At 42.5% G+C, this 26,297-nt stretch overlaps 1 protein-coding gene across 1 annotated transcript in view; it reads left to right on the forward strand.

Moving 5' to 3' along the window:
* Positions 1-4,599: 4,599 nt before the first annotated feature.
* Positions 4,600-26,297, forward strand: part of SCCPDH (saccharopine dehydrogenase (putative)) — a 37,614-nt gene continuing 15,916 nt past the window's right edge. Inside the window, exons 1-5 of the mRNA XM_038542786.1 lie at positions 4,600-4,855; positions 6,404-6,516; positions 12,306-12,386; positions 14,737-14,866; positions 18,165-18,214. Of these exons, the coding sequence (XP_038398714.1) occupies positions 4,666-4,855; positions 6,404-6,516; positions 12,306-12,386; positions 14,737-14,866; positions 18,165-18,214 (564 nt within the window). The 5' untranslated portion in view covers positions 4,600-4,665. The remainder of the gene's footprint in view (positions 4,856-6,403; positions 6,517-12,305; positions 12,387-14,736; positions 14,867-18,164; positions 18,215-26,297) is intronic.

The following is a 26,297-nucleotide window of genomic DNA, read 5'->3' on the forward strand; positions in this document are numbered from 1 at the left end:
TCTTTGCAAAAAATTCTTCTGGCACCTCGGTGGCTCAGTGGTTGAGTGTCTGCCGTTGGCTCAGGTCGTGATCCTGGGGTCCTAGGATTGAGTCCCGCATCAGGCTCCCTTTAGGGAGCCTGCTTCTCTCTCTGCCTCTCTCTCTGTATCTCTCATGAATGAATAAATAAAGTCTTTTTAAAAAAAGCGTCCTCTGATGAAGGATATTTTAGTCATTTCTAGTTTATTACAAGTAATATTGAAATAAGCATTGTAGCATAAATGTTTTTGTAAACTTGTGCATATCTATAAGATTATTTTAAAATTGATTTTCAGGGATTCCTGTGTGGCTCAATGGTTTAGCACCTGCCTTTCACCCAGGGCATGATCCTGGAGTCCTCAGATCGAGTCCCACATCAGGCTCCCTGCATGGAGCCTGCTTCTCCCCCTGCCTCTCTCTATCTCTCATGAATAAGTAAATAAAATCTTTTTTAAAAATTTATTTTCTACTGTATTAGAATGTAAATTTTAATGTGGGCAGCAGCCTTGGTTTGTATATTTCAATATCCCCAGTATTTTATTCCTAGAGCCTAGCATATAGTAGGTGCTCAATAAGTACTCAGACACCTACCATTGCGCACCCATTCGAGGGACAAAAATTAGGAGCTTGACAATACCAACTGTAGGCCAGGCACCTGGATGGTTGAGTCGACTGAGCATCTGACTTTGGCTCAGGTCATGATCTCAGGGTCCTGGGATCATGTCCCGCCTAGAGTGGTGGAGCCCTGCATTGGGCACTGCCCTTATCGGGAGGTCTGCTTCTTCCTCTCCTACTCTCTCTCTCTCAAATAAATAAATAAATAAATAAATAAATAAATAAATAAATAAAATCTTTAAAAAAATACCAACTGTTGGCATGGATGTGAAGCAACAGAATCCTCATATCCTGCTGAGAGTGTAAGTCAGTACTTTGTTTTGGAAAGCAAATTGATAACATCTAATATGTGTGTACTCTATATCTAACTATTTCATTCTTAGGTATATATTAAGATATACTTTTGTGCATGTGCTCAAGGAGACAGTTGCAAGAATTCCATGATTGCATTCTACAAAAGCAGTGCACAAAATTGTTCAAAAGCCTGTAGCATTATATTAGTCACCTTCCACAAATGCATACCACACGTTATTTTTTGTTCTGAACCACTTAAAAATAAGGTGAAGAGGGACACCTGGGTGGCTCAGTGGTTGAGTGTCTGCCTTTGGGGTCCTGGGAGCGGGTCCCACATTGTGCTCCCCCCCACAGGGAGCCTGCTTCTCCTTCTGCCTCTCTCTCTCTCTGTTTCTCTCATAAAAATCTTTTTTTTTTTTTTAAGAATAAAGTGAAGACATAGTTACCAAACAAGAAAGTTGCAAAAGGATTAGCATTCATTAAAAAATCCAAAATATACAGCCTTTCTGCACGTCTATGTCACATTGTTTTGTGTTCCTGTCCTAAATTTAAGGAAAATTTTCACAATGTCCAGAGCTGTTATGCAAAAGAAGGAGGAGGTAAAAAAAATCAAAGTATACAAAACAATACTATAATGCTTAGAAATACACATATGTATGGCAGAAACAGAAACATGGGGAATGGAATGATAAACACCAAATTTAGGCATGTGGCTACCTTGAGCATAGGAAAAGAAACATGTTCAGGGATGGATGCTCAAAGCCTTGCTATCTGGGATATTTTTCTTAAGTTGTGTGGTAGGTACACATTTGTTACTTGTTTTCTCTCTTTTGGTATGATCAATACATTTCATAATTTTAAAAAGCAGCAATTTACTCTTACTTAAATGAGAGTTCAGAAAATCAAGACTGCGTGTTAAGTCTAATTGGGTGACTTCTTGGTACTTATTAAAATACCACTTTACGTCAAAATCTGGCCCTTGTTTCTTTTTCTTTTTTTTTTTTTTAAGATTTTATTTATTTATTCGTGGGAGACACAGAGAGAGAGAGAGAGAGAGAGAGAGAGAGAGAGAGAGAGAGGCAGAGACACAGACAGAGGAGAAGCAGGCCCCATCCAGGAAGCCCAATGTGGAATCAATCCCGGGATTCCAGGATCACACCCTGGGCTGAAGGTAGGCGCCAAACTGCTAAGCCACCCAGGGATCCCCTGGCCCTTGTTTCTGCATCTGATGCATATAACACACAATAAATGTTCGTTGAATAAATGAATACCTGTCTCTCTCAATCTTTCTACATCAAAGCCCTACTATTTGAGTCTGGGCCAAAATCCTCTCGAAGACTCCCTCTTCGAGGTTCCCTGCCATAGTGTTGGGCATGACCAATAGGCTGTAACCAAGGGCAAGAGTCTTATTTCTTCAGGATACTTGGGTAGCTCAGTTGGTTAAATGTCTGCCTTTTGCTTGGGTCATGATCCCAGGGTCCTGGGATCAAGTCCTGCTTCAGGCTTCCTGCTCAGTGGGGAGCCTGCTTCTCTCTCTCTCCCTCTCTTGTGTGCTTGCTCTCTCTCAAATAAATAAACTCTTAAAACAAAGAGTCTTATTTCTTCTGTCCCAGAGATAGTTCCTTTCCTCATTTACCACATGTTCTGCAATTAAACTATTTATCTCCCAATTAGGGAGGGCAAGGACCTTGTCTATTTATTGTTGTGTCTATTTGAAGACTTGTCAGATAGCAGGTTGGCTGGAAATGCTTGCTGAACAGCATTACATGAAATAATATATTTCCATGTGTCTGATACAAAGGCATAAAAATGGTTAAATTATTTTTTGTTGTTTTGAATAGTTTTAGATTTACAGAAAAGTTGAAAGGATGGTACAGAGTGTTCCCTTTAACCCCTCACTATTTTCCCCCACTGTCACATCTAACACTACTTTGGTACATTCATCACATTTAAGAAACCAGTAGTGGTACGTTATTATTAACTAAATGGTCCACTTTATTCAGATTCCACTAGCTTTTCTCTGATGTCCTTTTTCCGTCCCAGGGTCTCAGCCAGGATACCATATTATATCTTGTCACCATGTCTTTTGAGGCTCCTGTAGTCTCCTGTAGTCTGTGATGTCTTCTCAGGCAGGATGGCCCTAGAAGTTTCGAGGTGTACTGGTCAGGTATTTTGTAGAATATTTATCATGCTCAGACTGCACTTACAGGGTTTGGGGGGGAAGCTCACAGAGATGAAGTATCAGCCCTATCACATGGTAGTAAAAGCATGTGCCATTAACATGCCTCGTCATTGGATCCCTGGGTGGCGCAGCGGTTTGGCGCCTGCCTTTGGCCCAGGGCGCGATCCTGGAGACCCGGGATCGAATCCCACATCGAGCTCCCGGTGCATGGAGCCTGCTTCTCCCTCTGCCTGTGTCTCTGCCTCTCTCTCTCTCTGTATGACTATCATAAAAAAATTTTAAAAAATGCCTCGTCATTGATGGTGTTAACCTTGTTCATTTGGCTGGGGTAGTGTTTACCAGGTTTTTCTATTGTAAAGCTATTCCCTCCCTCCTCTTTCCATATTCTACTCTTTGGAACAAGTGTGAAAATTAATAAAAGGAAGCCACCTTTAGAAGAGAATGGAGAGGCCAGTAGGGGAGGTCTCACTCCCTGCCACTCTTGTCAATGGCAGACCCAACTGGGACAGGAGGACCTTGAAAGTAGATGCCATCCACGCAGGAGGAAGACAGGTTGCCCTGGCAACTGCCCAGCCGAGGAGAGACTGTCACAGCTCAGCCTACGAGAAGCTACTACACTCTGAGCTCCCAGTTTTTTCCAAAGCACTTTTTATGAAATCCTTCCTGATCTCCCCCATTTCATCTACAGATAAGAGCTCTCCTCCTTTGTTCTGGGGACTTGCATCTGATTTTGCCAGAGCTCATTTGTCCAGGATTGCAATTTTCTGCTATTTCCGAATAAACCCATTTTTGCCGCTGAAATAGCTGCGTTATTTTTGAGGTTAACATAAGTCACTAGGCAGTTTCCTACATCCAAAGGGGGAGGCGTTAAGCTCCTCTCCTGGAGGAGGTAGTAACTACGCCATTATTTGGACTTCTTCCCTGCTAGGAGATGTCTCCGCTCCCGTGTGCATTTACAAATGTACTTATGTATATTAAAAACGCTTCAGGATAGATGAGTAACAGCTCAAGAAACTTATTTCTTTTGCATTTTGAGGCTCTCCCTAGCTTCCCAGCTCCGAGGCAGGACGGCTCTGGAAGCTGTTTTCCCAGGGAGCCGCAGGGCAGTGACAACCCCGAAGGGGGGCCCCGGGGCGGTGGCGGGGTCGCGGCTTGCGGACTGGGGCCCCAGAGCGCACTGGCCTCCAGCTGCCCTGGCTTCGCAGACACTCGAGGGGCATCGCGCTCGTGGGACAGTTGTCGGAGGGCGCGGAAGCTCCAGACTCCAGGAAATCTCGGCTGACTCCCTCCAGGTGCAACGCCCTCCCGGGGCGGGGCCCACAGGTCGCGGCGTGGGCGGGGCGAGTGGGCGCGTGGGCGGGGCGGGGCGGGGCCCTTAAGCGGCGGCGCGCGGGGCGTGTCGGGAGCGCGGCTTGCAGGCGGCAGTGGCGGCGGCTGCGGCGGCGGCCGCGACGGAGGCGGTTGCTGCGCCCGGTACTGGGGGCGCTGCGTGAGGCGCAGGCGCAGGCGCGGTGGACTGTGCCCTCTCCGGGCCTCGGCTCGCCGTGGGCTCGTCATGGCGACCCAGGAGAGGCCGTACCGCCTGGTGGTGCTGGGCGCCTCCGGCTTCACCGGCCAGTTCGTGGCCCAGGAGGTGGCCCGGGAGCAGGTGGTCCGGGAGCAGAACCCGCGCCTGCCCTGGGCGGTGGCGGGCCGCTCCCGGGAGAAGCTGCAGCGAGTGCTGGACAGGGCCGCCCTGAAGCTGGGTAAAGGGGCGGGGGGGGGGGCGGCTTCCCGCCGGGGCCCGGGGTCGGGCCGCCCGCAGCGAGAGTGGGTCCTTCGGGGGAGGCGCCCGGGGCGGTGCGGGCCGGCCCGGGGCGGCGAGCGGCGCCGGGGGGCGGGGGCGGGGGCGGGGGGGTCGTGGCTCGGTGCCCCCCAGACCCACCGGCGCGGACGCGTGTCCCCTCCGTCGGCGCCTCCTTCCGAGCGTGGCGGGCCCCGCGGGCCGGGCGGCGAGGACGTCGGCCTCCGAGCGGGGGCCCGCGGGGCGGACGCGCCTCCAGCCCTGGGGGCGGGAGAGGAGGGCCTTGGCGTCCCCGGGATCCGCCGGCCTCGCCCTTCGCCCCGGGGTTGGAAGTGGGCGAGGAGGCTTCGCAGGTTTTCGGAACGCTGTGGCCCTCGTGTTTCCCTTGCTTGCTGGCTGGCGAGTCGCCGTTGCGCGCCCTTCCTCTCAGCATCATTCATTGCGCTTGGTTTTCCGACGCGGCCTTTGGCGCGCGGGGCCCTGCCCCACGGCCCCCAGCACACCCGCGGCACCTGCGTTCTCCTGGGCCCCCGTCGCGCCGCTCGCTGCACCCTGAGCCCGGAGGAGAGGATCCCTCTGCTGCCACCGCCAACACACACAGTCGTGACCAAAGAGCTTCTTGGTGCTTTTAGTTTCTTTTACTTTTTCAAAAGAAATAAATTTCACTGTTAAAATACATTCTTCCTTTTTTTAAATTTTTTTTAATTTTTTTTTAATTTTCCTGCCCGACAAATTCAGCTGACCAGGTGCAGCCTACCTACCTGGCCATTCCTAATGCCCAGACTCAGTTCTTGTGGGGAACACACCTTGACCCATCAAAACCTGCATGCCACTAATTCCAGCGATTTACTTATTATGAGCCTAAAATGAGTGTTCTTTCCTAGACTGGTTTCTACCTTGGAGCTCTTGCTTGTTCCTATGTTGACGTTGACAACCCTGCTGTACCCTGGTATTTTGTCATGTGTAATTGCTTAGTCGTTGATGGGAAACTTTTTATAATGGAATTCTCCATAGAGAGGAAATCAGGACAGTCATCTACTCAATATCCAAACGATTGTAAAATATTTTACGCAGGGTTATTGTTGGCATATTGCTTAAGTTAGATTTTTTTTCAAGGCAACTGATGTTTTCTCTAGCAATCTGTAGCATTAGCTCCATTTTTCTCCTAGCCTTTTCTTTCTTTAACCTGTTTTTTAAAAAAAATTTATTTATTTATTCATGAGAGACACGCAGAGACAGAGAGAGGCAGAGACACAGGCAGAGGGAGAAGCAGGCTCCATGCAGGGAGCCCGATGTGGGACTCGATCCTGGGACTCCAGGATCTCGCCCTGGGCTAAAGGCGGTGCTAAACCGCTGAGCCACCTGGGCTGCCCTTAACCTAGTTTTAACAAGTTTTAGCTCTTGTCTGTACATTTAGTAAATCTGCCATCCCTGATTACTATACAAAGAAGATCTGGAAGATCTAATACTGTATCAGAATTTGCTTCAGACGATTTATTTCTTATTCCAGGAAGACCGACTCTCCCGTCCGAAGTTGGAATAATAATTTGTGATATCACGAATCCAGCCTCACTAGATGAAATGGCTAAACAGGCAGCGGTTGTCCTCAACTGTGTGGGACCAGTAAGTCATCCACCCTGTTTTGTGTGGGAACAAACAATGTATTCATTTCCAGCAGAATCTGGTATTTGATATTCCAGAGGAACATAAGGACAGGGGACAGAAGAGTTGGTTCAGGGCTTCAACCCCACGAGGGGGAGTTTTCACTGCTTGTGAGGAGCCAGTGGATGTGACCAGAGGCTCCTGAGAGAGACACAGGCTCTCTGTGACACCATCTCAGGGATTGTGTCCTGGTTTGTTAATTGGCAGCTATCATTGGCCAGCTTTTTTTTTTTTTTCTTACTGCATGCTTAAGTAAAAAATGTTGAGCATGTACCCCTGATATATTTTTATTTATTGATAAATGATATTTCTGTATTATTTATAAACTAAATACTCATTGAATATTCATTATATGTAAAACTGCTCTGGTGTAGATACCTGAGACAGAAGGCTGAACCAAACTGAAACTCCCTCACGGAGCTTACCATCCAGTGGGGGAGACAGAAACATAAAGTTTAGTTGTAGGTAGTGAGAAGCGCTTTGAAGAAAAATCAAACCGGATAAGGAGACTGAAGGATTGGCACATCAGTCTCTGTGAGGTGGGTGGCCAGGGAAGGTCTCTGTGAGGACCTCACATTTGTGTACAGCCCTGAGGGAAGTGAGGAGGCTGACGTGTGGGAGTATTTGAGGAGCAGGATGTTCCAGGGAAGAGCAGACACGAATGTGAGAGAGGGCAATGTTTTCTTGCCCTCTTGAGAGAGGGTTTGAGTTTTCTTGTAAGTGCGACGGAGTCTTTGAATGGTTGAAAGAAAGAGCGTGAGCTGATTGGCGGTTTTGTAGTTCTTGTCTTCTGACAGAAAGAAGGCAAGAGGGGACCAGCAGGGGAATGGTCCAGGCAAGCTGATCACAGGATGGGGGTGGAAGAGGTGGAGAGAAGCAGTTGGGGTGGGGACAGAGGGTGCTTTGAGGCTAGAATCCCCCCCCCTCCTTTTTGCTGTTTGTTCTGGATGTGAGGGACACACTCTTGGCCTGTGTCCCAGGGGAATGTCGGTGACATTTACTGACCTGAGGAAGCCATCACAATTGTCAAAACATTTGGAAACTAAGCATCTAGAAGGTTGACAATAATGTTTTAAATGAAAGCGGAACTGTTTTTTGATTATCAAGTAAAAATGTATTTAAATTGTTTATTTAGATTAATCTCATTCCTAATTAGCTTTGATTCTGTCTGTGCTCTCTTGCTACAACCATTCTCTTATGTCCACCCTTGGCCAACCTCCTTGCCCTTCCCACCTCAGTGCTCTGGAAAAATCCAAAACTGGTGTGTGGGTGGGTGGGTGGGTGTATGGGTGTTATTTATTTATTTGTTTTTAGTTTCAGGGGTAGAGGTCAGTGATTCATGAGTTGCATAGACCACCCAGTGCTCATTCCATCACATGCCCTCCTTCATGCCCATCACCCAGTGACCCCGTCCCCCCACTCCCTCCCCTGCAGCGACTCTCAGTTTGTTTCTTAGAGTTAAGAGTCTCTTAGGGTTTGTCTCCCTTTCTGTTTTCCTCTTCTTTTGTTTTTTCTTCCCTTCCCTTGTATTCATCTGTTTTGTTTCTTAAATTCCACATATGGGTGAGATCATACAATATTTGTCTCTCTCTGACTGACTTCTTTTTCTTTTATTTTTTTAAAGATGAGGGACACTTATTCATGAGAGACACAGAGAGAGGAGCAGAGACATAGAGGGAGAAGCAGGCTCCCTGAGGGGAGCCCGATGTGGGACTCGATCCCAGAAACCTGGGATCGTGATCTGTGCCAAAGGCAGACATTCAACCACTGAGCACCCAGGTGCCCCTGACTGACTTATTTTGCGCAGCATAACATGTTATTGCAAATGGCAAGATCTCATTCTTTCTGATGGCTGAGTAATATTTCATTGTGTATCTACCACCTCTTCATCCACTCATCTGTCGCTGGACATCTGGGCTTTTTCTATAGTTTGGCTATTGTGGATATTGCTGCTGTAAACAGTGGGTTGCAGGTGCCCCTTTGAATCTCCAAAACTGGTTTTTCCGGTTATACCAACCCTGTGTATCTTACCTGAACTTGAACCCCCATTAGCCAGTAATCTAGTAGCCCTGGAGATCTGTGCATCCCCTTGTTGCGGGTCCTGCTTTGAATAGTGGTTTCAGGCCTCAGCACCTCTAGCAGCCCTGCTCTCCCAGACCTGTCTTTCTCTGACTGTCTGAAGCAGCTTTGTGTCTTCTTTTTCTTCATGTTTTCAGTATCCTGTTCCTCTTTCCTCACTGATCTGATAATTTTGCTTTTTTGTTTTGTTTTGTTTTTTACTTTGGCAATGGAAGCTGTCAAGAGAGAATTTCTCCAGCTGCATACTGTATTACCCTGACTCTGCCTTATCTGTTTTGAGAAAAGACTGTCCCTGCTCCTCACAGGTGCAGGATCTGAGGACCTCATGTTGACATTTTTATCACATTCTCCCTCTTTACTGATCTGTTTCTGTGCCCCATTTTTAGCAAAACTCCTTGAAAGTGTTCTTTCTCCTTCCTACGTCCACTTTCTCAGCTCCTATGCCATCCTAAACCACTGTTGCCAGGCTTCTGCACACCTCCCTGGTCTGCTTTGCCCCTCGCCAGCTCTTGGTTCTCACCTTGATCCAAGCTCCTGGTATTTACCCTCCTCGATCTCGTCTTCCTGCATGTGGTTTCTGAGGTCTGGCCCTTCCCTGATTTTCCACCTGCCTACCAGCTCTGTCCCTGTCCTTTCTGTTGGGTCTTCTCATCTTCCTCTAAGTACCAGAGGCTCAGAGCTCAAGCCTTACAAACTCTTCTCTGTTTACACTCTCCAAGCTGGTTTTTTAAAAAAATTATTAGTATTGTAATAAAGTGTACATAACCAAAATGACCATTTTAACCATTTCTAAGTGTCCAATTCGATGGCATTTGGTACATTGGGAGTGTCCTGTAATCCTCACTATCTTATCTTCAGAACTTGGCATCATCCCAGACAGAAGCTCTTAACTGGGTCAGGTTTGTTTTTGTTTGTGTTTTTTTAAAGAAATCTTTGTGCTTCCTACTTTACCATTTTGGGCCAGCGTTTTTTAACAGTATTTAACAACACTAACATTCGGTAGTGTAAATCAGTTTAGTGAGTTGAGGCTCAATATTAAAAAGAAAACAATCAGATGAAACTAAAATAGAAAATAGGCTGAATTACTCATAATATAGATCAGTTAGAAATATTTGTATACTGGCTACTATGTGAAATGGATTTCTCAGCAGGGGTTGTGGTCAAAAAAACATTTTGAATGCCGTAGCTTTAAATGCCATCTGTATGCTGATGATGCCTGTGTTATCTCCAGTGAGGACTGCCCCTAGACTTCAGGTTGGTAGCTCCAGTTACCCTCTTAATGTTTCTCCTTGGGTTGTTCACAGGCATCTGAGTCTCTAAGTTTTTGCCCCCAAACCTCCTTCCTAGGCTCTCCTGGGATTGTCATTTTCACTTTGCCAGTTAGGATCGTTACCTGCTTTTTTGTTTGTTCTTAACTATTTGTCCATCTTGTGAAGGTTTGTTTAGTTAAAAACCAAATGATATCTGTAAAACTATCTAGGCATGTGTTAAGCATTAGATTGAAATATACTGGAAATGAATGAATGAGAGTGTCACTGGGGCCCCCTTTGTGTATGGGACTCTCCTAGGCTGCCCTCAGGATCCCTTTTGTAGCTTCCATTCAACACGTGACTACTTCCCATGGCCCAGGGAACATGCTGAGGTCAATTCATGTATTCACTATTAATAAAACTTTCTCTTTTTCTTTGTGTTTCCTATAAAAAGTAACACAAATAAATATACTGATATTTATTTCCACAGCTAACGCCTGGGTTAGAAGCTATAAGCTAATTGGCTTCACTGGGGAGAAATGTCTTCTCTGAGATCAAGGATTGTTACTGTTTGCCCATTTATCTCATAAAAGTACAAGAGTAGAAGTAGAAAAAAAAAAAAAAAACCCCAATACGTACTAATATAGGGACATTAATGCATTAGTGCAGAAGCCTCAACCTCAGGTTGTCCGGAGGAGAGGCAGGCCAGCTGAGACAGAATACAGTGTGGGGAATGGGAGTGCTGTGGCAAATAAGGAAGCGTATACTCTTTCCAGAAGGAGTTGTTATTTCCTAAAGCTCATAATGCTTTACTGCGTGTACCAGTACTTCTAGAAAAAACGAGTAGTCATCAGGCTGTAGCTTACTAGCTGAGCACGAGAAGTTAACCCAAGGCCAGACAGCTGGCACAGGAGGGGCCAGGAGCAAACCCTGCAACCCCAAGCAGGGGAGGGGACTCCACGTAGTGGAGGATGAAGAAACAGCACGTTTAGGAAACGACTGGGAGGTTAGAGCTGCCAGGATATGGGGATTAAGGGGTTGTGGTGTGACCCGATGCTTTTTTGTGAGATACTGAGAGGTTTATACTTTATTATTATTATTATTTTTTTTTTTGGTTTATACTTTATACTGTAGTGAATACAGGCACTGCAGAACTAGTGAAGGATTCTGAGAGAGAGAGATGTAGATATCTGTGCGTGTGTTGTATACACATTATGGAAACAAAGGTGACATCAGATTTTTATTTTAGGATAATAATTTGGCGTTTCTCTAGAGATGGGGCTACCTAGGCTGCAGTGAAGCCTGTTACTATGTGTAGTAAATCACATGAGCGGCGGTAAGGGTGTGAATTTAGATTTGGATGGGTAGAGGGGAAGAGACTGATTGGGTAAAACTTGGCGACTTCCAGGGTAGGTGGAGTCAAAAACAGCTTCTAGGTTTCTCACTTGAACTTTGTGGAGAGTGATGTCATTTATAGTAACAAAAAACTTTCTCCTCTTCTTGTTTGTGTTTTTTTGGCTAGAAATACCAGTAGCCCCCATGTCCATTGGCCCTCTTGTCTGTCTAATCGGCAAGCCCAGTCATTTCTGCCTCTTTAATAATCTCATCCTTGCTCTAGAGCCATCCCCATCATTTCTTACCAGCCATGGGTTTCGTTTTCTAGCACGGCAGGCAGAGTAATGTGTGTTTTTATAAGCCTAACACCACTGTCTTACTTAAAATTCTCTAGGGGAGCCTAGTAATCCAGAAAAGTTCAGTCTTGCTAGCATGATGCTAATGATCCTTCCTGACCTGGCCCCAGTGTTGCTTTCCAGGCCCGTCTCCTGTCACTCTTTCAACTATGCTTTGCTTCAGATATCCTTACCCTTTTTCACACCTTTACATATACTTGTTCTTTTATTTGGATTTTTCTTTTCCTGGCAGATCCTTATTCTGCAGAATTCAACTCAAATGAATTACCTGTTCTGTAAAACTTCCTGTTTGGTTTTCAGTTAGAGGTTAGCACACTTTGCTCTGATTCCACCGAGTCTTTGTTTACACCGTAAGAAGTGGCATGGCTCAGTCATGTGATTTTCTCAATTTATCTTTTGACTACTTTATTAATATTTGATTCTTAATAACCAGGACTATACTTGCAAAACTCAATGGCATTTCATTTGTTTAAGCTTGCTAAGTAAGGGGCACCTGGGGGGTTCAATCAGTTCACTGTCCAACTCTTGATTTCAGCTTAGCTCATGATCTTGGGGTCCTGAGATCGAGCCCCACATTGGGCTCTGCACTCAGTGAACAGTTAGCGTGAAATTCTCTCTCTCCCTTTTGTTCTACCTCCACCCCCGCCATGTGCTCATTTTCTCTCTCTCCTTCTCTCGAATAAATAAATCTTTAAGCTTGCTAAACTGTTGGTTTTCTTTATTCCCCCAGTATCGGTTTTATGGAGAACCTGTGATAAAAGCATGTATTGAAAATGGAACCAGCTGTATTGACATCTGTGGAGAACCTCAGGTATGTAAAATGAAAAAGAGAAAATGGAATTAACAAGTCAAATTCTTGTTGAAGTAGAAAATATTTGGTGCAGTCTTACAGACCTGTTTTCGAAGTTGATGACCCCTTCCTGATGTTAAGAGATGGTGTTCTGTTGACGGCTTGAAGGAGAGTGTGATGGTCAGGTCTTTTCTTTGGTTTTCTTGAATTTTTTTCTTCCTTAGCACCTCATTAACTCCAGGTCTTTTGTATGTAGAATGTGTTGATTTCTATAGCTGCTGCATGTTGTGCATGGAATGAATTAAAATGGTGTGCTATGTATAAATTCTTAGAATCTTACTTTTGTAACTTTTTCATAGCGAAATCCCTTTCTGTAATCACATACTTTACAACATTACAGAAAAGGCAGTGTAAAATCCTCCAAATTTAAACATTTTAGGTATTCACACTTGAGGGCTGACTGCATGCCTGATGCTCTACTAATAAAGCATTTTTTTGCGATCTGAATGTTCCACATCCCTATAAAGTTAGTATTGTCTTTCCTATTTTGTGGATGAGGAAATTGAAGCTGAGGAAGGTTAAGTCGTGCAGCTCCAGGGCCTGCCACCACTATGTAGAAGAATCAGGTTGCCTGGTCACAGGAAGTAGAGTTTCAGTAAGCTCCAAGCTACCTCAGCTCCTCAAAAACCACAGTCTCCTCTGTCCCTGCAGTCTCTGCTGTTTATCATCACCAAGGTGCCAATATAGCATACTGGAAAATGCTAAGGAAGTGTGAATTACCAAAATTGGTTCAAGTAGAGGTAGGAAACTTGAATGAAAGCAAAACCAGTTCCTGTCTTACTTTGGAAAAAAAAAATCCCAGGGCAAAGAAAATGATGAAACATTTCTATGATATTCTGTAAACTACGATAAAAGTGGTATCAAAATCTAATAAAGATCCAGACTACATAAAGAACTCTAACTTGGGAATAGTACAAATTCAAAAAACCCAATTAAAAATGAGCAAAGGGATGAGTAGAGACAAATGTCCTGTGCAAAAGAATTCCAAAGACCTTGTGTAACTCCACCCTTGAGGTGGGGAACATGACTCACCACCATGTTTGTGCACCAGACGTGGTTACTCCCAGAGAGAACAGTATGGAAGGGAGGGGAAACAGAGAGCTTTATAGTGATGGAACCTGGCAAATACTACCTCAGGTAGGTGTTCAGGGCCACCATCAACACTGAGAAGTCATGGTGATGGTACATACCCTTGATAGAATGTCATGAAATGGCCTTTACCCCTGTGGTCTCCCCTCCTCAAAGCTGTAACCCCAGGCTAGTCATGAGAAAAATTCCAATAGAGGAGCATGCTACAAAATACCTGATCAAAAGTTCTCAAAATTCTCACAGTCCTCAAAAACAAGTAGGAGAGTCTGAGAGACCATCACAACCAAGAGGAGCCTAAGTATACATGATGGCTAAATGTAATGTGGGATCTTGGGGGAGAAAAAGGACATTAGGTAAAAACTAATGAAATCTGGGTAAACTATGGACTTTAGCTAATGACAACGTTATCAGTATTAGTTCGTTAATTATAACAAATGTTAATGTAAGAGCTTTAACAATAGGAGAAACTGGGTTGGAGTACATGCACACTCCCCACTACTCAAATTTTCTGTGAACCTAAAACTGTTCTAGAAGTAATTTGTGGGACGCCCGGGTAGCTCAGCGGTTTGGCGCCACTTTCAGCCCAAGGCCTGATCCTGGAGACATGGGATTGGGTCCCACGTTGGGTTCCCTGCATGGAGCCTGCTTCTCCCTCTGCCTGTGTCTCTGCCTCTCTCTGTGTCTCTAATGAATAAATAAAAATCTTAAAAAAAAAATAAAAGTAATTTGTAAAGACAGTGGATTTGAACATCCCCTTTCCTACCACTTCTTTATCCTAAATCTCTGTGTGTGTGTGTGTGTGTGCACGCATGTGTGCGAAGATCCGTGTGTGTGTGTGTGTCTGTATGTGCGGAGACCCACTTCTGTAATTCCCTCTGAGTAATACGATTTGGGTTATATTTTTTCGCTCTCTTTGTATATTTTTGTATATTTAGGTTTTCATAATAGATACTACTTTTGCATATAAAAGTCATTCTGAAAAAGTTAATAGTGTCATTAAGTCAGATCAGCCTGTGTATCACGCTACTTGGCACATGGTAGATACACAGTAAATATTTACGGAATAAGTGAAAAACATTTTCACAGTTACTTTTTCACTATAAAGTCATATTGGTTAGCATTTTCATAATGTAATTGCTTTGTCTTTTAAGGTCTGTCATTTAATGCTGATTTAAATGTTTCTGTGTAGCTCTGATCTAGAATTTTGTCCTGAATCTTTTAGTTTCTGGAGTTAATGTATTGGAAGTATCATGAGAAAGCTGCAGAAAAAGGGGTTTATATCATCGGAAGCAGTGGCTTTGACTCCATTCCAGCAGATCTGGGCGTAATATATACCAAAAATAAGATGAACGGTAATTATCAATCAATAAGCAGTAATTGAATTCATGAAGCATTCTATATTTTTGAAAATATGGGTGTTGGCAAGGATGTGGAGGAAAAGGACCTCTAATCTACACTTGGTGAGAATGCAAACTGGTGCAGCCACTTGGAAAACAGTAGGGAGGTTCCTCAACAATTTGAAAATAGAACTAATCTACCATCCAGCAATTGCACTGCTAAATATTTACCCAGAGAATACAACACTAAATCAAAGAGATACATCCACCCCTATTTACTGCAACATTATCTACAACAGCCAAGATATGGAAGCAGCCCCAGTGTCTGTCAATTGATGAATGGATAAATAAGTGATATATGTGCATACATACACACACTTCAGCTGTAAAAAAGCATGAGATCTTGCCATTTGCAACAACATGGATGGAGCTGGAGAGTATTATGCTAAGAAGTAAGTTAGAGAAAGACACACCATATGATCTCACTCATGTGAGATTTAAGACACAAGCAAAGAGGGGAAAAAGGAGACAAACCAAGAAATAGACACTTAACTACAGAGAACACATTGATGGTGGTCATCAGAGGAGGATCCAGGCAGATGGGTGAAAGAGGTGATGGGGATTAAGGGGTGTACTTGTCATGATGAGTACCAGGTAATTAAAATAAAAACTTTTAAAAAAAAGAAGATAATGGGTGATAGCAATAGATATGCAATTTGAAAGAAAAGAAAGACATTTGCAGGATTACTAAGCTTCCGGAGTTGACTGGAAATGCCAGCTCTACTCTCCACTGAGAAAATGAACAGAGTTCTGTGTCTTAACAGATATTATGCTCTTCTTGAAAGCTGTATGATGTAAATAATACCAGTTTAGAAATAAAAATCCTTTATCTTAAAAAAATGGAAAAAAAAATCAGTGTTATGGTAAACAGCGGAAGTTACTAATGTCATGCATATTTTAAAAGGGTCCATTTAGAAAATGACATGAAACAGGTAACTCCAGTATCATATAAACTGTTCTAGAGCTTAAAAATATGGGAAGTATTTCAGTTTATATTGAAAAATTAACTCAAAGTAAAGCCCCAGATAGCACCAGAAAAAGAAGAAAGCTACAAATGAGTTTTGCTTTGTGAAATTAGTAGTCAAAAAGTGCTAAATAAAGTTTTAATAAATATTCAATGGAATTTTTAAAGAATAATATATCAAGACCAAGGTTTATTAGGAAATTATATAATCATCAATCAGACTATTGAAGATGAAAAGCTAGATGCTCATCTCAGTACATGATTTGAAAATTTATGCCATTTACTGATTGCAGATTTTTAGGAATTTAGGAATAGAAAACTTTATTAACATAATAGATGCTGGAAAGCAGTAGCCAATATCATACTCAGTGAGGAACACTAGAACCATTCCAAAGAGAACATGAATTGAACATCTTTTTTTTTTTTTAATTTTATTTATTTATTTATGAGAGAGAGAGGCAGAGACACAGGCAGAGGGAGGAGAAGCAGGCTCCCTGTGGGGAGCCCGATGTGGGAATAGATCCCAGGACCCTGGGATCACACCCTGAGCCAAAGGCAGACGCTCAACCACTGAGCCACCCAGGCATCCCAGAACGTCCTTTTTTTTTTTTTTTTTTTTTTTTTTTAAGGTTTGTTTATTTGAGAGAGAGAGTTTGCATGTGCAGTTGCATGCACGCCAAGGTGGGAGGGGTGGAGAGAGAGGGAGAGAGAGTTCCAAGCAAACTCCACGCTAACTGCGGAGCCCAACTCAGGATTGATCCTAGGACCCTGAGATAATGGCCTGAGCTGAAACCAAGAGTGAGTTGCTTAACTGACTGAGCCACACAGGTGCCCCCGAACTGAACATCTTTAAAATACAGAGTCTTCACGTCATGGGCATGGTAGATCCCCATTTATCAAAAAATACTTTTAAGTTTCTAAAGTTCAGCTATTTTCGTTATGATGGTTTTACATATTTCTTACTAAGACTGTTTTTAAATATTTGGTAGTTTCTGTTACTTTGAACACCTTCTTTTCAGGGAGAAATATTACTTTAAGACTTGTTTAAAAACTTTGTTTTCAAATACTGAATGCTAAGAGTGAGTGTTAGCAAGTGCCCCAGCTGATTGTTTGGTACAAGTGACCCACGTCTTATTGTGGTGGTCCACGTTCTTTCTGTGGCTAGGTTAGATCACAGAGCCATAAATCCAGGTTGCATTCTCTGAGAAACTCCAGAATCATCTCAGGGAATTATAGGTCGTGATCTAGGTGTTTGTCAGTGGTCACCTAGTGGCATTTAGGTGATTGTGGTTTTCATCATTGCTGATGATGTGGTTCTTCATTCTCTTTCTCAGGGTCAGCTTTCTAAGGCCCCATGATTTAGTCATCTTTTGGAATTAAAACTAGAAACACCGATTCTTAAGAGATCGCTGTACTTCATTTTATCAGATCTTGAGAATTTGCCCACATGTTTTTTTTGTCTTACTGCTCTTGAAAAACTCCATGATTAATTAACCACTATGCCTGTGTATTAGTCCTTGTGGTTGATTTCTCTGTTTCTGGCTTTGGTTTTTCTATTGTTATTTACACTTATTTTTATTTCATTTTAACAGCTTTATTTTAAGTAGTATATAAGCCATCACAGAGACCATCTCACTAAGTTTTCTGTACATTCATTGTAAACCACTACTACTAAGCCTTCTTGAGAGCACTTTTACTGGAAAGCAGAATTCATCCCACAGATGTAATTTTGAGAACTGTGTGCTGATGGCCTTCCAGGGTGAATGAGTGAGCTAAATTGTTGCCTTGTTAGAAGAGATCTATAGTATTAGTTTCAATACTAGAAAATATTTTGCCAGTACTAGCACTTAGACTTTATTCTAACCTACTCTTTCTGACAATTTCCCTGGCTTTAACTGGTAAAGTTATATTTCATAAGTCTGTTTTCAGTAATAAAACTATTACCAGTATAGATTTTTCTGACTATATCAGCTGTAGGCTTGGTAAAAATGGTCCCAAGAAATAGCAATAATTTGAGGTGCCTGTGTGACTCAGTCAGTTAAGCATCTGCCTTCAGCTTAGGTCATGATCTCAGGATCCTGGGATCAAGTCCTGCATTGGCCTGCCTTCTCAACAGGGAGTCTGTTCCTTCCTCTGTCCTTCCCCTACCTGTTCATGCTCTCTCTCTCTCTCTCTCTCTCTCAAATAAGTAGATAAAATCTTTTTAAAAATGGGAATAATTTATTACTGCATATCTTAGTTACATAGATTTTATTTAATTTTACTTTTACTGTTCTCTTACTCTTTTAGGTACCCTGACTGCTGTGGAAAGTTTCCTGACTATACATTCCGGACCTGAGGTTAGTTTTTCTGTTTCTCAGGTATTTCTTAAAGTTAACAGAAAAAACATTTTGGAAATGATATATGCCTCCTAAAACAGATTAAGATGAATTAAATATCACATATATTTGTAATTTTTAAGGTGTGAAAGTCACTATGTTTAATTTTAAAAAGTAAAGATGGTAGATTGCTGGTAATTTTACTCAGACTTAAAATAGAATTTTGTTAAAAACAACTGCACAGTTGACTGTGTCAGATGATCCCAACACCAAAATATCTCTCCTTGTTGTGTAATAAATGTTGTCCACCAAGACAATTGTCACCTTAGTGCAAGTCAGGGCACTTGTGTTCTGTCTGTTGCTGTCGTGGCCGTAAAAGAAATGGATGACGAGTCACTGAATGTGTAGTGTACTTGGGAACATGAGACCTGAGATGGTCGCATTCCTGGAGGCCCATGTTTACAATAGGACTTTCATTGCCAGTTGTATCTGAACTAATTCTAGGTCTACATGTGAGCCTCCGCATGTATTTGTTCTCCTTAAAATACATTCATCCAACAAGGTAGTGTGACACAGAAATGAAGAAGATGCAAACCTGTCGTCAAAGAGATACTAATGTAGCTTGGCAGGAAATAGAGATTTTAAAGAGATAGGGTGAAATACTGTAGGAATCAGAGAATGGAGAGTTAATCCAGTTGGAAGGCCAGAGGTAAGAGCTGTCAGGAGAAGCTGTCACATGGACTGAGTGTCAGAGGTTGGTGCCATGGAGCTTGGGAACAGAAGAGGGAGGAGTATGATCAGGATGTAGCTGTTGGATGTTATATGGCATGTTTGGGTAAGAGTAATGGTTCTGGTCATCTAGGTTGTGGTTTCAGGTTAATAAAGAACTATATAAAACATGGTAAAATTCGTGATTACAGAGAGTGTCCACTGGAGTATGAGAATTAAAGGAACTGATAGTTGGCCTCAGTAATTTGGGAATGTCTCCTAGAAGCCTTGCTGAGTTTAGCCCTGAGAAGGGAAGAGCATTTGGAAGATCAGAGGCAATCACCTCAGCAGAGGCTCAGAAGCAAGAATGAGAGATATGCTTGGACATCGGGGGAGCATGCATAAATACCTAGCTCCACCCAGTTTAAACCAGCAACATGCAGAGGAATTTACTGATTTGAATAACCAAATGTCTCCAGGTGAATAAATAATGTGGCTGGATTTGGATGTTCCAATGGTATTATCAGAGCTTTTTTCCCTGTTGTTTCCTCTTTCATTTCTTTCTTTCTTTTTTTTTTTTTTCTCATTAAACTTTTGTTTTAATGGGTCTCAAAATTCTGTGACAGATTTTTGGTCAAGTTGTTTCCATTAAAAAGTACTGATTTTAAAAACTAATAACTTAAAACTGCCACACACGCACACACACAAAAAAATGGTCCACAAAACATTCTCCTTTCATTCTGAAGGTTTTACGATGCATTGTTATCATTAACCAGTCTTTTACTATTAAACTTAAATGGCCAATTGACACAAACAGTTCTGAGACCTTTCTTCCACCACTGATTAAGATTGGGGTGTCAGGTATTGGGGATAATATTCATTTAGCCTTCTGAGCTTTCTGGGCAGACTTGGTGACTTTGCCAGCTCCAGCTGCCTTCTTGTCCACTGCTTTGATGACACCCACAGCAACTGTCTGTCTCATGTCACGAACAGCAAAATGGCCCAGAGGAGGATAGTCAGAGAAGCTCTCAACACACATAGGTTTGCCAGGAACCATATCAACAATGGCAGCATCCCCAGATTTCAAGAACTTGGGACCATCTTCCAGCTTCTTTCCAGAACGACGATCTATCTTTTCCTTCAGCTCAGCAAACTTGCAAGCAATGTGAGCTGTGTGACAATCCGGCACAGGTGCATATCCAGCACTGATTTGGCCTGGATGGTTCAGGATAATCACCTGAGCTGTGAAGCCAGCTGCTTCCATTGGTGGGTCATTTTTTCTGTCACCAGCCATGTTGCCACGACGAACATCTTTGACAGATACGTTCTTGACATTGACGCCCACATTGTCCTCAGGAAGAGCCTCACTCAAAGCTTCATGGTGCATTTCAACAGACTTTACTTCAGTTGTAACATTGACTGGAGCAAAGGTGACCACCATATCAGGCTTAAGAACATCAGTCTCCACTCGACCCACTGGGACAGTACCAATACCACCAATTTTGTAGACGTCTTGGAGAGGCAGACACAAGGGCTTATCAGTTGGACGAGTTGGTGGCAGAATGCAATCCAGGGCTTCAAGCAGTGTGGTTCCGCTGGCATTCCCATCTTTACGGGTGACTTTCCACCCCTTGAACCAAGGCATGTTAGCACTTGGCTCCAGCATGTTGTCACCATTCCAACCAGAAATTGGCACAAATGCTACTGTGTCGGGGTTGTAGCTAATTTTCTTAATGTAGGTGCTGACTTCCTTAACGATTTCCTCGTATCTCTTCTGGCTGTAGGGTGGTTCAGTGGAATCCATTTTGTTAACACCAACAATTAGTTGTTTTACACCCAGTGTGTAAGCCAGAAGGGCATGCTCACGGGTCTGCCCATTCTTGGAGATACCTGCTTCAAATTCACCAACACCAGCAGCAACAATCAGGACAGCACAGTCAGCCTGAGATGTGCCTGTAATCATGTTTTTGATAAAGTCTCTGTGTCCTGGGGCTTCAATGATGGTCACATAATACTTGCTGGTCTCGAATTTCCACAGGGAGCTATCAATGGTGATACCACGTTCACGTTCAGCTTTCAGTTTATCCAAGACCCAGGCATACTTGAAGGAGCCTTTTCCCATCTCAGCAGCCTCCTTCTCAAATTTTTCGATAGTTCTTTTGTCGATCCCACCACATTTGTAGATCAAATGGCCAGTAGTGGTAGACTTGCCCGAATCTACGTGTCCAATGACGATGTTGATGTGAGTGTTTTCCTTTCCCATTTTGGTTTAGGTTTAGTGGTGGTTTTCACGACACCTGTGTTCTGGCGGCAAACCCGTTGCGAAAAGCTCCTCTTTCATTTCTTTCGGGCTCCTCTGTGTAGGCTCAGCACAGCAGGGAAGGTGCTGGCAGTCCCAGGTATACATTGTCCTTATGTTCCCAATTTCCTGGGAACAGCTAGCAGAGTTGTATCAAATGACAGGAAAGATCAGTTAAGTATTGGGTCCTGTGGCTATTCTTGAGCCCTGCAGTATGACCTGGTGTGATGGGAGTAGTCAGGTTGCCTAGGCCTGGGTTATAGGCCTCTGGGGGCAAGGGGGGGCAGAGAGTCAGGCCTGTGTCCAACATGGAACTAGTTCCAGATAGGAAAGAGTGTTTTATAAGCAGAAGTTGCAGTAGAGGATTGCAGGGAATTGGCACAGGACTGACAAAACACAGATGTCCACAACAGGGAGATCGTGAGAAAATTGGTAGAATAGAAAAGAGGCTTCTTTTGAAGAAGCAGCAGGAGATGCAATTGGAAAGATGAGGTGATATAACAAAGGTGTCTTCCCTTTACTAGAGGGATGAAAAAGCCATTGAGTGAATGGTTTTTGCCAGGAAGCCTTCCTAGAGTTTTTGTGAGTACAGATTTTGAAGCTGGACTGCCGGGGCTTGAATTCTGGCTCTGTCACTTATCAGTGATGTGACTGTGGGCAAGTATGCTACACTTATCTTCAGGGCACCTCATTTCCTTCATCCATAAAAGGAGATGGTAATAGTATCTACTTCATATGGTCTCTCTGAGACTGTGAGGACTAAATTAGTCAGTGAATATAAATCAGAACAGTAGTTGGCAGTTAGCAAATTGCTCAGTAAATGTTTTAAATATTATTTTTATTAGTATTATTTGAGCTTTAAGTTGGGGCTTAGTTCAGGAGAAGAGAGTTGAAGCATCCACACCAGTGCAGTTCCCTCTCTCATTCCTCTTAAAGCAAGATACACAGCCTGAATTTTACAAGAATGGGACAGATTCTGTGTATCCCTAGTCACTGAATTGTTCTCCTGCCCCTCCTTATCTTTCTCTTCCCCTGGAGATTTTTTATTTTACATAAAAAATTGTACCATAGACCATATGCTTGGTTATCAAGCAAGACTCACAGAATTTCAGAGGATCAAAATCATATACTGTGAAACAGGCCCGTCTAGTAGGTCTTCCCACAATGATGGAAATGTATGTGTGCTGTGTAGTGGCTTATGTATTGACTGTTGTAGCTCTAGGCAGGTCACCCCATGGCCTTTTATTTATTTAGTTTTTTGAAGATTTATTAGAGAGAGCAAGTGAGCACACAGTTGGGGAGGGGCAGAGGGAGAGAGAAAGAGAGAGAATCTGAAACAGGCTCTGCAATGAGCACGGAACTCGAAGAGGGGCTCCATCTCTGGATCCTGAGATGACAACCTGAGCTGAAACCAAGAGTCAGATGCTTAACTGACTGAGCCACCCAGGCACCTCAGCCCATGGCCTTTTTTATATGCGCACAAGCTAAGGATGATTTTTACCTTTTTAAAGGGCCATGGTAGAAATATAAAGAAGAATATGTAGTAGAAACCATATGTGGCCTGTAAAACCTAAGGGTCAGATCTTTCTGAGACCGTTTGCCAACACCTACCCTAGAGCAGGTTTTAGACTACCGTGCAATTATAGTAGAAATCAGTGAAGAGATAACATGAAAATCTCTGTATATTTGGGTATTATGAAATGTATTTTAAATTTAGGTCATCAACCCAGATCTTTTTCCTAAGCTCCAAACTTAAAACCTCCAGTGACCTAATTGAACACTTGTTAGAGCTCCCAAACTCTGTCTTGTCCAAATGTGCTCCAACCTCAGCTTATTTGTACCAATTTCAGTTGGCAGTGATGTGTCCTGCCACAAGTTCAGGTCAGATGGTGGGGTCATTGCTGTGTCTGTTCTCTGAAACCCAAATCCTATCTGTCAGGAAATCCTGTTGATTCTGCCGTCACAATACATCAGAATCTGATCACTCTTCACCTTTCTCTTTCTACCACCCTATGCTTGCTACCATCTGTTCCTCTACAGCCAGGATGATCCTGTTCAGACACAACTTGGATTGTGTCCTTCCAGTAGCATGCAAGATTATAAGTGATCTGGCCCCTGTTCCCTCTCCAACCTCCCGTTCACCCTGTTCATACTCCCTCATTTACACTGACTTCTGCGTCCTCTTGCAAACACTCCAGCACACTTCCGCCAGAGTGCTTTTATGTTAGCTATCGCCTTTTCCCTGAAATCCATCTCAGAGACGTTTGCATGACTGACACCCTCATCTTCTCCTTCAAGTCTTTTCTCAAATGTCACCTTTCTGATGAAGTCTACCTGGATAGTTCCATTTAAAATTGCAAACTTAAAAAAATAATAATAATAAAATTGCAAACTTAATTCCTTTGCCCATCATTTTCAGTTCATCACATGTACTCTTTGTCCTTTTTCCTATAGTGCTTCTCACCTTCTAAATTCTATGTATTGTATTTTCTATTGAGTTTGTCACCCTGTCTGGAATGTGAGCACCACGAATAGAAGGATCTTTGTTTAATTCACCAAGCACCCAGAACAGGGCTGGTCACCTAGCACGAGCTCAGTGTTTATTGGCTAACTTGAACAGACAAAGCTCACTTAACTTTAATTCTAAAAACCTCCAAGAACAATTCCAGAGTGCAGAAGGAACATAGATGTAAAAATCCTAAATAAAATATTAGCAAATTAAAAGCAGTAATACATGAAAAGGATACATTTTGACTAAGTTTTAGAGAGGAATAGGAGGGTTTGTATTATATAATTCCCATAGTCTACCTCACTAACAGGTTAAATGGGGATAGTTCTATGATAATTTCAACAGAGAAAAGATGTTTGACAAAGTGTACTATCTCTTCATGATTAATACTTAGAGCAAGCCAGAAGTAGAAGGAAAGATTATCTTTTTTAAAAAAGTTATAACAAAGATGATACCCAGTGTTTAACACTGAAAACTTTTGCTCTGAGCTCAGGAATAAGACCTGGGTGCCCACTGTCATTACGTCAGCCAGATTGTAGGCAGAGCAGTAATACAGGAAAAGAGAGAAACTGTATGTAGATTGGAAAAGAAACAAAGGTATTTTCAGCAGATGATATAATTTTGAATGTAGGAAATTCCAAAGAAATCTATAGGCAATATTATTAGAATTAATAAATGAGTTTCATAAATTGCTGGAAAAAATTCTTTTTCTTACCTGATTTCCTTGGCTAGACCCTCCGGTACAGTGGGGAGCTGAAGTGGCAAAAGTAGACATCCTTATCTGGCTGTGGCTTTTTATAGGTGCTCTTTATCAGGTTGAGGAAATTTCCTTCTATTCCTAGTTTGTTGAGTGTTGTTAACATGAAGGGTGTTATATTTTATCAAATGCTTTTTCTGCAACTCTTGAGACAGTCGTGTGGTTTTTGTTTTTTGTATATTGCTGATTTAGTTTGCTAGTGTTTTGTTGATGATTTTTGCATCCATATTCGTCAGGAACATTGTCTATAGTTTTCTGGTGATGTCTCTCTGGTTTTGGTATCAGAGTAATTAGTACTGACCTTTTAGGAAGAGTTTGTCAAGAATTGGTGTTAAATCTTCTTTACATGGTAGAATTCATCAATGAGATCATCTGTGCCTAAGCTTTTCTTTGTGGGAAGTTTTTGATTATTCAATCTCTTCTTATCGGTTTATTTGGATATTCTATTTCCTCTTAAGTCAGTTTTGGTGGTTTGCATCTGCATTAGTTTTCTAGGCCTGCCATAACGAACTACCACACACTGGATTGCTTAATAAACAGAAACTTGATATTCTAACAGTCCCAGAGGCTAGAAGTTGGAGATCAAGGTATTGGTAAGGTTGGTTCCTTCAGAGGCTTTGAGGCAAAATATGCTTCATATTTCTCTCCTGGCTTCTGGTGGTTTGCTGGCTGTCCTGGGCATTCTGGGCATGTAGATGCTGCACTCTGATCTCTGTTCCATCTTCACGTGGCGTGGCTCCCTGTGTGCATGCCTGTGTCCACATTTCACCTTTATTAAGGACACCAGCCATTCTGGATTGGGGACTTACCTACTGTAGTATGACCTCACCTTACCTAATTACATCTACAACAACCCTATTTTCAAATAAGGCCACATTTTAAGGTATTAGCAGTTAGGACTTCAGCCTTTGAATTTGGGGAGACAAAGTTAAGTCTGTAACAGTATCTTTCTAGGAGTTTGTCCATTTCATCCAGGTTGTCTTATTTGTGGGTATTCATAGTATTCTCTCATACCCCTTTTTGTTTCTGTAAGGTTGGTAGTAATGTTCTTTCTTTCATTCCAGATTTTAGTAATTTGAGTGCTTTGTCAGTCTGGCACCAAGTTTGTCAATTTGGTTGATTTCTTCAAAGAAATTTGATTTCATTGATTTTCGCTATTTTTTCTATTGTTTCATTTATTTACATTCTAGTCTTTATTATTGCTAGACACAGAATTAATACAAAAATCAGTTGCATTTCTATATACCAGCTACAGTTAGGAAATGAAATTTTTAAAAAATGACCATTCTTATTAGCATAGAAAAAATTAAGTACCTAAGACTGGTAATAGAAAAATGTGCAATATTTCTGTGGATAAAACTATAACACATGATTGGAGACCTTAAGGAAAACAAGTAAGTGGAAGGATCCACTATAATCTTGATTAGGGGGACTCAATTTTGTTACAGTGTCAGTTTTCCTCAAATTGTTTTATAATCCCATGTAATTCCAATCAAAAGCTGAAACAGGTTTTTGTTTGTTTGTTTTGCTTTGTTATGGTGTGCAACTTGACAAGCTAATTCTAAAATATTTATGGAAACGCAGAGGGCTGAGAATAACTGAGACATTCTTGAAGGCGAAAAAGGTAGAAAGATGCTCTTGGATATCAAGACTTACTTAATTAGCAGTGGGACATCAGGCCTGGAACAGAGGAGAGAGCTCAGTGTAGTTCATGCATGTGTGAGCACTTGATTTATGGGAATGGGGCTTTTTAGGAGATGATGCTGGGACCACTCAATATCCAAGTGGAGAGAAATGAAATTGAATTCATGCTTTGCACTATGTACAAAAA

This window comes from Canis lupus, chromosome 7 (genome assembly GCF_011100685.1).
Source record: "Canis lupus familiaris isolate Mischka breed German Shepherd chromosome 7, alternate assembly UU_Cfam_GSD_1.0, whole genome shotgun sequence".
In the NCBI taxonomy this organism is placed as follows: Eukaryota; Metazoa; Chordata; class Mammalia; order Carnivora; family Canidae; genus Canis; species Canis lupus.